Source organism: Branchiostoma lanceolatum, chromosome 5 (assembly GCF_035083965.1).
Source record: "Branchiostoma lanceolatum isolate klBraLanc5 chromosome 5, klBraLanc5.hap2, whole genome shotgun sequence".
NCBI lineage: Eukaryota > Metazoa > Chordata > Leptocardii > Amphioxiformes > Branchiostomatidae > Branchiostoma > Branchiostoma lanceolatum.
Genome location: NC_089726.1, coordinates 5703390 through 5716069, shown reverse-complemented (window position 1 = coordinate 5716069; position 12680 = coordinate 5703390). Strand labels below are relative to the sequence as shown.

Genomic DNA, 12680 nt, shown 5'->3' with positions numbered 1-12680 from the left:
GTGTGGGCGCTTAGAAACGTTACAGATTGCCGTTTCTTTTGGTTGATAGTAGTATAGTACTATTAGTAGTCAGACACACACACGCGCGTGCGTGCATACACACACCCTCTCTCCCTCTTTCTATCAATCCCCTTTCTTACGTTCAAGCGCTCAAAGCGGGCAGAAGTATGGTATAGAAAATACTTAAACCAATTCACAACATTGCCTGCTAAATCATATCCTTGCTTGTGACGAAATTTGTATTACAGACACGTTTGCGTATAAAAATGGCAACGTTTATAAAACCAAGAATGCACCAATCTACGCTGTGAATCTACGTGATCTAATTCTAGAATTGTCACGGCATTATTCAACAATCCATCACACACTGTTGTCCTTTGTTGTAAAAATCTTGTAAGTTAGAGACACAAAATGTCACGTTTCACACGTTAACCACGTCCTGAAAATAGCTGGCGTACAACTCCTTCCTTTGGAAGTCTCTCAGAGTAAGTCACGTTCCTTATATATAGTAGTACACAATCGTTACTCCCTCAAAATAGCGAACTTATGACTGTATACTTACACTTATTAACCAAAGTTCATTTCCGTTGCCAAGTCATAACCATTGTCTCTTAAATCATGGTGTACTAAATCTTTCTTCCTTGCTGACGTATACATTCTAAACTACTTCAATGTCACGATCAAAACTGCCCCCCCAAAAAGATGGCAATAAACGAGCAATTTGTACAGACGCGTGAATACTCATTTTCACGACTTTTTTCAACAACGTTCACTGCTTACTAATACATTCCACACTCTGACGTTTACACAAAGCGTACAGTCTTCAAGACATCGCCGCCAGTTCACTCGACATTGTGTATGAAGATCATGTCAATATTAGCCATACTTTCAACACGAAGAGTACCTGAATGTCGAGCTATTTTCCGAGCACAAAAAAGATGTTTACCACCGTCTTACGTAGTTGTGGGCCTCTGACTATAAATCTTCGACTGATTTCAATTACATTCGAGACAGCCGTGTACAGTTATAAATTTTGAAGGGGCTGTATTTGCGCGTAGGAAGGTGACGTCGTCTGTGTGTTTGCTATACGCTTGTTTCAACAGCGGTCGTCAGGGACGTGTCGCCTTGGAGAAGCGTTGTGACTCTCCTAATCGGGGCGAGAATAGGGGTTTATCAAGACAAGATGACAAGTACCAACCTTCAAAGATAAGGAAAGTTAGATAGCGATAAGCTAAGAGGCCACGAGGAGAGGGGGGTGGAACAAGTTAAAATATACAACGGCATAAGAAAGAAAAAGTCGCAAACTGTTGAACCCCGCGCGTAAAAAAGGGCCCCACTAGTTTTGGCAGGATAGACCCTCCTTCCCAAACTTTGGTTAAATGCCGCGTAAGGTCTTGGTTCTCTGTATATTTAATTACGAACTGGAGTAATGTATGTATGGACACTTGTAACAAACTTCAGCCAAAGCATTTAGGACGTTTTCTCTTCCCTGAATAAAAAAAGGAAAGGAATTTAAAAGAAAGAAAAAAAGCTTTTTTATTTGTAACATCTATGACAATAGTATATGTATCACCGACTGTTCATTTATTTAGCATTATAACAGCTGGATCGACAAATCAGACAAATGCCTGGCTATTGTTGCAAAAGATTACCACTTCATTTCATGGCGATTCTACGCTGCGTTTACCTATACCTATGGCCTGTACGCAAGGCTAGAACACGGCACATCCAAGAGGGCGGGAGGGATATTAAAGACAATTGTTGTACTCATGATGATCACTTACATTACACTGGTGACCAAAAGTATCGTTGAAACTGAACTAATTAACCGCAACAGAATCCCACAGAGAAAAAAAGATCAAACTCGTCCCACATCCACACACTATAATAGTCTCGTGCGTTCGTTGTGTTTACAAAAAGGTCTGATGTGGAAACTGAGAGGCCCGTGTGTTTGAGTGAAACGTGAGCGCACGAGTGTACATGTAAACTGCAGTGTGTGCCGCCCTTTTCGGGCGTACTCAAACACTAACAACAGCGCGGCTTTACGTACACACACGGCACAGAGCATGTTGTCAGCAGAATGGACTCTTTAAGTGGGGCATTGGTGAGACAGTAGTAACGTAATGGGATATGGCTAGCGTTTCCTAACAACACAGGCTGTTTTTTCAAGCCGCTAATTGTGCATGCTCATTTCTATCCGCTTGCTGCATAGTGCTAGTGTGTAGTGCATTAAGTTAATCGGCAGGTGCGCTATTCTACAGTGACGCCTCTACAGTTTTGCAAAGGTGTCACGGGTTATGCATACGTAGTTTTTGTACTGAAAAACCAATTGTTACTACGGGCAGTTAAACTGATGACAAAAACTGAAACACCTGAATTGAAATAAGATAGGGTATACTACTATAAATCGTTAGAATTCTGTAGCAGTACACATAATCTAGTTTCTAGGTATCGTCACAAGTTTGAAAGGCACAGGAGAGTGTGTGCCTCCAAACACCCCATCTGCAGACGGTACTGGAGCGCCCTCTGGCAGCTTGAAGGTGAAGCGCTGCAGCAGGGAGGTGAAGATCAGGAAGAGCTCCATCCTAGCCAGCCGCTCTCCCAGGCAAACACGACGACCTGGAATGACAAAAGTATCATCAGTCATTATCCCCATGAACTTTTTTGGCGTGTCTGTGTGTCTGCTTATGTCTGTGTGTGTGTTTCCGGATTTTGCAGTCAGCATAACTCGAGAACCTCTTGATGGATTATGATGATACCGTAGTGTAAATGCATTTAAGTTCGCGTGGTTTTTATTTCGCGCTAAGGCGAAAATGGAGTGTTCGCGGTGATTTTAAGTTTGCGGCAGCGCTATAGTCACATACTGCTACAGCATTGGACAAAGACATTCGCGATGGTTTTAAGTTCACGGTGAAACGGTCGCCGCGAAAACCGCGAACATAAAACCAACGCGAACATTTCTGCATTTGCAGTATCTGGTATGTGGGGATATTTGGGGCCCCCTGGTATGTGACATTGGCACTGCAGTAGAACTTGCTATGGTCTTGATATTTTTTTACAAAGTAAATCAGTGTTCGGAAAAGCTGTCAAAAGATTTACCCTTATTTTGCTTGTTTGTTTGTTCCGGAGCTTCTTTGTGACTATAGCCAGGGCTCTTTCAACCTACACATTGAAGACAAGCTTGCAATTTATGATCACGCATGCGCTGTGCAGAGGTTTCTTCGTTACGTTAGTAACGTTAGTTCGTAGCGTAAAAACTTACCGATCGAAAAAGGAATGACTTCTTCCCTCTTCACAAACTTCCCGTCGTCGTCAAGGAAACGGGCGGGGTCGAAGTTGTGTGGGTCCGTCCAGAGCTGAGGGTCGTGGTGAACCGCCCAGACGTTGGCCTCTACTACGGTACCCTGTGTAAACAAAGAAAGTTGGCGTTAGAAAACATTGCAATGACTCTGGTTGCACCAATTTACAATATTAAATAAGAAAAGGATTTGATGCAAATTTTGGATAACGTTAATCATTGGGTTTGTTTTTGAGCAGGTGGATACTAGTTATTGCAAGGTGAGACTCGAAAAGCAATTTCAGCCTTAACTCTTGTTTTTGCGTTCATCTTTATTGAAGTCTCTACTATAGTCTCTTACCGGATATCACTGGAAGCTGGAAGGATAACAGAAATCGTCCATATAAACAGATATCATACCATGCACCAAAGGAGTAAACCGGCCTTTGAATACAGCATGCGGCTAGGGATACTCCCAGCAGGGCGGCTAACTCCTTCCGCATTGTATCTGTCTATTTGGGCAATTTCATTAACATGGTCTGGTAGAGGCAAAGGCTTGAAGTCTACACGTACCTTAGGAATGCTGTAGCCCCTGAATGTGATGTCGTTACTTGTGGCGTGCGGTACGGCGAATGGAGCGATGGTCGCCAGCCGGCCCACCTCGTCAAGGGTTGCCTCTGTGTACGGCATCTAGCGGCAAGAGAGCTGACTTATTATAGGAGCCACATGTCCGTAATAAGGTCACTGAAATATTGGGTCATCATGAGAAATGCCGTAGAGACAAAAAGTTTTTTAAAGTAAGTTGACATTTACAATTTGATTTGTAAAGTTTAGTTGAATCATTGAGTGTGGTGTGCCTTAGAATTTTCGGACATCATTATAAATTTCGACAGGCGGTTGTGGTGCAAGTGTTACTTTAGGACACACCTGAGTGCGATGCGCCATGGAGGGGTCCCGGTTCTGCCCGATGACGCTGTCTATCTCCCGCCGTACCCTGTCCTGGATGTCCGGGTGGAGGATCATGTACAGCAGGGCCCAGCGGAGGGTGGTGGACGTGGTCTCCGTACCGGCCAGGAAAAGGTCCATCACAACCTGAACAAGAAAATAAGAAATAGTTAGAGGAAATATTTAGAGTTTGTGTATGCCTTGTAGTAGCTCAGCATGTCTAGAACACGATATAAATTCCACTGCAGTATTGTAGAAAACCGATAGGAGGTCAATTATCGAACTTGACCTTCGTTTTCCCGACCCCTACCCACCTGCCAAATACCATATGATCCGCGTCTTTTTTTAGTTATACCGTCCACAAACACACAGAAAACGCACCCTAAACATTAACCTTCTTGGCAAAGGTACGGGTGGCGTGGACCCAATATTGCAAAGACCAGTGTTCTACTCACCAAGATGTTCTGTTGTTCCGTAAATGTCGAGTTCTCGTCTGTCTGCTTCCGTCGTTTCTCCAGAAGAAAGGCGTCAATGACGTCCCGGATGTCGTTCGGGTCAAAGGTCGCCTCGTGATCTCGGATCTGCTCCAGAATGTGACTGCCGATGTAATATTGGACCTTCATTACCTTTAGAAAGCTTCGGTTCACGACAGGGATGTAGCGAAGAATGGGGATGAATGCCGGTAGCAGAGCACTTCTAGGGGTCGTAAAAAAATGGTCGATAGCCTCAATTAGTTGTATGAATTTCGGGTCGTCGTAATCGTAGCGAGAGCCAAACACAATGGAGCAAATCACGTTTGAGACCGTAACCTGCATCATGTTTGAGATACAAAAGCTCTGGTTTTCTTTCTTTGATATTTCGTCCGCGAGGGCCCTCGTTTCCTCCAGAATCTTCCCTTCCATGCTCCTCTTGCCGACGCCGAAGTCCCGCAGACTCGTCAACATGAACTTGCGGTGCTCCTTCCATGTCGGGCCGTACGGCTCCTGCGCGACTCCTGGGGGATTTAATGAATTTGGTGGTTAAGAGCACATTCAATATCAAGTGTGCATTGAAAACCAAAAACAAGTTTTCATTTTTTGATTTCCACATTATTCTTGGAACATAATGTATACATTTATATCGTATACATTTCTACACGTTTTAAAGAGAGAGAGAGACCAAATGTTGTGGACGTTAAAATTCCTGTTTCTTCAGAATACAACAGTTGCTTTGATTCTTTTCGATCTTAACAGATTTTGAACTATGTCAACATTCATCAAACATTACTAAACGTGACGGAGGGCGATACAGTTTTTAAGACGTAACCTCTTTCATGACGTTAGCCTCTGTAGCAGGCTTTTCTGTCAGTGTGTAAAAATGTTAGATTATGTTAATAACAGCCTTACTTGAATGATTAAAGGGAGCAGATAACCGATATTCAAAATATTTCATGGAGGTATGAGTTCTCCGAAGTCTTGTTGTCTATGGATTCTATATAATGTAATTGATAATCGTAAAATTATACGAAGCGCACCTTTAGTCTTGTAAGTCGCCAAGATGGGGTTCAAAGGCCTGGGTCTGCTGGAGAATGTCTCGGCGTTCTTCACGAAGGCTTCCCGGACGACATCGTAACTGCCCAGAGAAACCACTAGATACGGGCCGCGGTAGTAGGAGATGATGTCGCCGTACTTCGGGATACAGTCGGTGAGAGCCAGTTGCTCTGCCTGTAGGTATTTGGAGAGGTCCTGACAAGTTAGTTCACAGTTACAGGTACGCCTAGGTGAAACGTTAGGACCCCTAACCAGTCAACAAAGAACGCGAAATGTTATAATAATGATATCAGGGGTCACCCACCAAACCCATACAGTCACTGTCTCACTCGCATAAACACACACATATACATACATACATACATACATGCATGCATACATACACACACACACACACACACACACACACACACACACACACACACACACACACACACACATACACTAGCTACTCACCTTTGGAAAGATAACGCCAATCAGCGGCCAGCCCCATGGTCCCGGGGGCAAGTTTGGGGGACGCCGCATAACCCAGACGGCCAGGAGGCAGCAAACTGCCGCCACCAAAACCCCCAACAGACTCCATGAGGTCCACAGGTCGTACAGGCAATCAATTATCATCTTGAATGCGGCTGCTGGTCTCTCGTAATCACGAAAAACCGTATGATAGTTTGAAACTGAAAAGGTACGCCACAGGCCACACCCAGGTTAAGCAATATGGCGTCTTCTCTGACCCTGACCTGGGTTTCAGCTTACACAAGGATGACTACTTTGACCGATAGCACAATAAACTCTGACCCAGTGACTCGAAGGATCCATTCCTTGTTAAACTGAATGGCCGGGCAATCTCACTAAATGGCCAAAGGAGGTTCCATAAAACCTTCTTGAACGTTTCAAAACTATGCAGGGTCCTCATTTTACTTGTTGTTTAATTAAAGGCAATTGTTATTGACTTTGCTAATAAGTTGAATTTTTGGTAGCGTATATGTGTTATGGTGATTGTAGAAGTGCAACAGTGGAACAGTGCTGTAGAGCATGTTGTCAGCAGAATGAACTCTTTAACTGGGGCATTGGTGAGACAGTAGTACCGTAATGGGATATGGCTAGCGTTTGCTAACAACACAGGCTGTTTTTTTCAAGCCGCTAATTGTTCATGCTCATTTCTATCCACTTGCTGCATAGTGAATTTGTAATATGAAACGACTCACTAAGGCGGCCGTCAAAGTGCGTAAATACGGCAAAGTGGCGATGACACCTAATGTAGGGTAGGCAAAGAGAGGGTGAGTTTGATATAAAAGAGGGACTAAACGACTGGACAGGACCATCATTCATGATTCACAGTGACTGATTTAACTTCAGATTGAGTCAACTTTTTTTAAGTCAACTTTTCCTTAACAAGTGACTCTTAGGTCAATGACCTACATGATGTCAATTTAGCTTTGTGTTGGCGCTTAGAGACGGTACAGATTGCCGTTTTTGTTGGTTGATAGTAACGTTAATAGTAGTCAGACACACACACGCACGCATGCACACACTCTCTCTCCCTGGCCTGTTTTTATCTCTCCCATTTCTGACGTTCAAGCGCTCAAAGCGGGCAGAAGGATGATATAGAAAATACTTTAACAAATTTACAACATTACCTGCTGAATCATGTCCTTGCTTGTGACAAACTTTGTATTTCAGACACGTTTGTGTCTAAGAATGGCAACGTTTATAAAAACAAGAATGCACCAATCTACGCGATCTAATTCTAGAACTGTCTCAGCATTATTCAACAATCCATCTCACAAAGTTCTCTTTTGTTCTAAAAAAGTCTCTTGTAAGTTAGAGACACAAAATGTAACGTTTCATACGCTTACCACGTCCTGAAAATAGCTGGCGTACAATTTTGAACTTCTCGTTTTGGGATTCTCTCAGAGTAGGGCACGTTCCCTATAGTAGTGCACAATCGTTACTCCCTCAAAATAGCGAGCTTATGACTGCATACTTACACTTATTAACCAAAGTTCATTTCCGTTGCCAAGTCATAAACATTGTCTCCTAAATCATCGTTGTAGCAGTACACATGATCTAGTTTCTAGGTATCGCCACAAGTTTGAAAGGCACGGGAGAGTGTGTGCCTCCAAACACTCCATCTGCAGACGGCACTGGAGCGCCCTCTGGCAGCTCGAAGCTGAAGCGCTGCAGCAGCGAGGTGAAGATCAGGAAGAGCTCCATCCTAGCCAGCCGCTCTCCCAGGCAAACACGACGACCTGCAATGATGAAAGGACCATCATTTTGTTGAAATACAAAGTACATACGCGGTGGCCATTATTTTTGAGTTGCAGATGGCTCTTGGGAGGGAGAGTATATTTTGTAGGTTTGGGTCCGGACGTCCCCTAGCGTTTTTTTTGGAACTGCAGGAGCCGATTTCGTTTCAAACTTTGAATCGGAATAACTCAAGAAGGGGTGACGGATCTCCATGATACTTGGTATTCATGTAACTTGAGTTATGATTAACACGATCGTATGCTTATTATGTAAATCAGTAGCTAATTTGCATGATTAATAAGGAGAGTTTATAAATCCTCCATTATAGGATTCTCAAACTCGTAACATATGTTAATGAGAAAGAGAGAAATATCGTTAAACATCAATTATACAAATGAATAACTTATTTGCATAATCAATGGCAAAATACACAATAATGGTAAATGATGGGGATTTCATTCTTGCAGCATTTGGAGTTAGAAGCTGTGGACATGATCAGACATAAATCATACAAATGAGGGCCTCATTCGCATAAGTTATGAGGAAATGATACAACAGCCTTACATGAAGATAAGACTATCTTACTTTGAACAACTTGGGTTATTTGGGTAGAGAATATGATCAACTGAAATATTTCATGCAAATGAGGTTCTTATTTGCATAATGAATGAAAACCATTTATGATATGCCACTCGAAAAGGCTAACATCAGTCGGCGAAGGTATGGGGTCGTGGAACTCCAGAAGGTAAGCTTGCAGTTTAGGATCACGCATGCGCTGTGCAGAGCGATGCACTGTCCAAGTGCTATGTAGCATTAGTTCGTATCGTAAAAACCTACCGATCGAAAACGGAATGACTTCTTCCCTCTTCACAATCTTCCCGTCGTCGTCAAGGAAACGGGTGGGGTTGAAGCTGTGCGGGTCCGTCCAGAGCTGCGGGTCGTGGTGAACCGCCCAGATGTTGGCCTCTACTACGGTACCCTGTGAAAAGGAAAAAGAATATTTTTGACGTCAGAAAAAAAAGCATTAACACTGGTTACACCAAGTGGAAACATCTTTAAAGTTTTTGTTTAAGCTTACGTTACTGAATCATCAAAATCTTGACTTTACTATCATCCAGTGAACCCTACATACATGTACTGTGAAGAGTCTTTTTGTTATTTTAATTTGCAAATAAAATTTATTAACTGCAACATTTTACAAGGAATTGTCCTAATGTATCAAGGACAGAAGGGCATGAAATGCCATGAATACACAATAAAATAAGTAAGCGTGGGGAACCACTCACTACTATCATTAAAGTCTCTACTATTGTCTCTATAACCAACTTTATACACCTAGGTATGCGACCTAGGGATACTGTACTCCCAGGCTGGCTAACTCCTCTGGTATGTTATCTGTCTATTTGGGCAATTTCTGCCATCATTCCAGCCACCTACTGAGTCTGGTAGAGGCTACATCTTGAAGTCTACACGTACCTTAGGAATGTTGTAGCCCCTGAATGTGATGTCGTTGCTTGTGGCGTGCGGTAAGGCGAATGGAGCGATGGTCGCCAGCCGGCCCACCTCGTCAAGGGTTGCCTCTGTGTACGGCATCTAGCGGCAAGAGAGTTGACTTATTATAGGAGCCACATGTCCGTTATAAGGTTACTGAAATAGTGGGTCATTTTATCCTGAGAAATGCCAAACTGCAACATGTTTTTTAGTAAGTTGATATCTACCTTTGTGTGTACTGGGTTGTAATGTCTTTGATTAAATTATTGACTGCGATGCGCCTTAGAATTTTCATTATAAACTACTATATATATTGACAGACAAAATAGTGGTGAAATTGTTATTCTATAATTAACCACCTAGGCCATACCTGAGTGCGGTGTGCCATGGAGGGGTCCCGGTTCTGCCCGATGACGCTGTCTATCTCCCGCCGTACCCTGTCCTGGATGTCCGGGTGGAGGATCATGTACAGCAGGGCCCAGCGGAGGGTGGTGGACGTGGTCTCTGTACCGGCCAGGAAAAGGTCCATCACAACCTGATCAAGAAAATAAGAAATAGTTAGAGGAAATATTTAGAGTTTGTGTATGCCTTGTAGTAGCTCAGCATGTCTAGAACACGATATAAATTCCACTGCAGTATTGCAGAAAACCGATAGGAGGTCAATTATCGAATTAACTTGACCTTCGTTTTCCCGACCCCTACCCATCTGCCAAATACCATATGATCCGCGTCTTTTTTGAGTTATACCGTCCACAAACACACAGAAAACGCACCCTAAACATTAACCTTCTTGGCAAAGGTACGGGTGGCGTGGACCCCAAAAAACTATGGGGTGTTCTACTCACCAAGATGTTCTGTTGTTCCGTAAATGTCGAGTTCTCGTCTGTCTGCTTCCGTCGTTTCTCCAGGAGAAAGGCGTCAATGACGTCCCGGATGTCGTTCGGGTCAAAGGTCGCCTCGTGATCTCGGATCTGCTCCAGAATGTGGCTGCCGATGTAATATTGGACCTTCATTACCTTAAGAAAACTCCGATTCACGACAGGGACGTAGCGAAGAATGGGGATGAATGCCGGTAGCAGAGCACTTCTAGGGGTCGTGAAAAAATGGTCGATAGCCTCAATTAGTTGTATGAATTTCGGGTCGTCGTACTCGTAGCGAGAGCCAAACACAATGGAGCAAATCACGTTTGAGACCGTAACCTGCATCATGTTTGAGATACAAAAGCTCTGGTTTTCTTTCTTTGATATTTCGTCCGCGAGAGCCCTCGTTTCCTCCAGAATCTTCCCTTCCATGCTCCTCTTGCCGACGCCGAAGTCCCGCAGACTCGTCAACATGAACTTGCGGTGCTCCTTCCATGTCGGGCCGTACGGCTCCTGCGCGACTCCTGAGGGATGGAATGAATTTGGTGGTTAAGAGCACATTCAAGTGTGCATTGAAAACCAAAAACAAGAGAGAGAGACCAAATGTTGTGGACGTTAAAATTCCTGTTTCTTCAGAATACAACAGTTGCTTTGATTCTTTTCGATCTTAACAGATTTTGAACTATGTCAACATTCATCAAACATTACTAAACGTGACGGAGGGCGATACAGTTTTTAAGACGTATCCTCTTTCATGACGTTAGCCTCTGTAGCAGGCTTTTGGGTCAGTGTGTAAAAATGTTAGATTATGTTAATAACAGCCTTACTTGAATGATTAAAGAGAACAGATAACCGATATTCAAAATATTTCATGGAGGTATGAGTTCTCCGAACTCTTGTTGTCTATGGATTCTATATAATGTAATTGATAATCGTAAAATTATACGAAGCGCACCTTTAGTCTTGTAAGTCGCCAAGATGGGGTTCAAAGGCCTGGGTCTGCTGGAGAATGTCTCGGCGTTCTTCACGAAGGCTTCCCGGACGACATCGTAAGTGCCCAGAGAAACCACTAGATACGGGCCGCGGTAGTAGGATATGATGTCTCCGTACTTCGGGATACAGTCGGTGAGAGCCAGTTGCTCTGCCTGTAGGTATTTGGAGAGGTCCTGACATGTTAGTTCACAGTTACAGGTACGCCTAGGTGAAAAGTTAGGACCCCTAACCCGTCAACAGAGAACGCGAAATGTTATAATAATGATATCAGGGGTCACCCACCAAACACATACAGTCACTCGCATAAACACACACACATACATACATACATGCATGCATACACACACACACACACACACACATTTGGAAAGCTACTCACCTTTGGAAAGATAACGCCAATCAGCGGCCAGCCCCACGGTCCCGGGGGCAAGTTTGGGGGACGCCGCATGACCCAGACGGCCAGGAGGCAGCAAGCTGCCGCCACCAAAACCCCCAACAGACTCCATGAGGTCCACAGGTCGTACAGGCAATCAATTATCATCTTGAATGCGGCTGCTGGTCTCTCGTAATCACGAAAAACCGTATGATAGTTTGAAACTGAAAAGGTACGCCACAGGCCACACCCAGGTTAAGCAATATGGCGTCTTCTCTGACCCTGACCTGGGTTTCAGCTTACACAAGGATGACTACTTTGACCGATAGCACAATAAACTCTGACCCAGTGACTAGGAAGGGCCCATTCCTTGTTAACTCGACTGAATAATCGTGCAAGCTCAAACGGTCAAAAGAGGTTCAATAAATCTCCTTGAACGTTCCAAAACTATGGAGGGTGACTAAGGTCCTCACTTAACCTGTTGTTCAGTAAAGGTAGTTGTTATTGCCTTTGCCAATAAGTTGTATGTTTTGGTAGCGTATGTATGGTGTATGTATGGTGTACGTATGGTGTACGTATGTTGTATGTATGGTGCATGTATGAGTGTAACAGTGCTTGTGTTGTATCAGCAGAGCTCCGATGGATGGTTACGAAACTTTGTATTCGGGTAGGTCTTGGCCTAGCGATTAGAAAAACTTGAATTTTGATTTGCTGGCGGACATCCTTGGTACTGCGGCAGAACGTCCGGTTTATGTATCTACATCTACATGTGATACCCCCATATAGCCCCACCAGGGGTAAAGTTGGGGGGGGGGGGGCAGGGCCCGGGCTAAGGCGGGCAGGCCGCCAGCCTGGCACGGGACGACTTAACGGTGGGAGCCATCACAACCGTGCCAGGCAGGGCATTCCACTGGGGAATAGTGCGGGGGAAGTATGAGTGTTTGTATGTGTTGGTCCTGGCGTAG

At 44.0% G+C, this 12680-nt stretch overlaps 2 protein-coding genes across 2 annotated transcripts; both read right to left on the bottom strand.

The window, feature by feature from the left end:
• Positions 1–282: 282 nt before the first annotated feature.
• LOC136434604 (cytochrome P450 2U1-like) lies at positions 283–6496 on the bottom strand. Its single transcript, XM_066427499.1, has 7 exons — positions 6208–6496; positions 5736–5925; positions 4678–5216; positions 4205–4369; positions 3851–3967; positions 3263–3404; positions 283–2619 (listed from the first exon to the last, which is right to left on the bottom strand). The coding sequence occupies exons 1-7, from the start codon at positions 6367–6369 to the stop codon at positions 2438–2440; spliced, it is 1497 nt and encodes a 498-aa protein (XP_066283596.1). The 5' UTR covers positions 6370–6496; the 3' UTR covers positions 283–2437.
• Positions 6497–7404: 908 nt separating this feature from the next.
• LOC136434605 (cytochrome P450 2U1-like) lies at positions 7405–12014 on the bottom strand. Its single transcript, XM_066427500.1, has 7 exons — positions 11722–12014; positions 11305–11494; positions 10335–10873; positions 9860–10024; positions 9475–9591; positions 8836–8977; positions 7405–8000 (listed from the first exon to the last, which is right to left on the bottom strand). Exons 1-7 carry the CDS (start codon positions 11881–11883, stop codon positions 7819–7821), a joined length of 1497 nt encoding a protein of 498 aa, XP_066283597.1. The 5' UTR covers positions 11884–12014; the 3' UTR covers positions 7405–7818.
• Between the last annotated feature and the right edge of the window lie 666 nt (positions 12015–12680).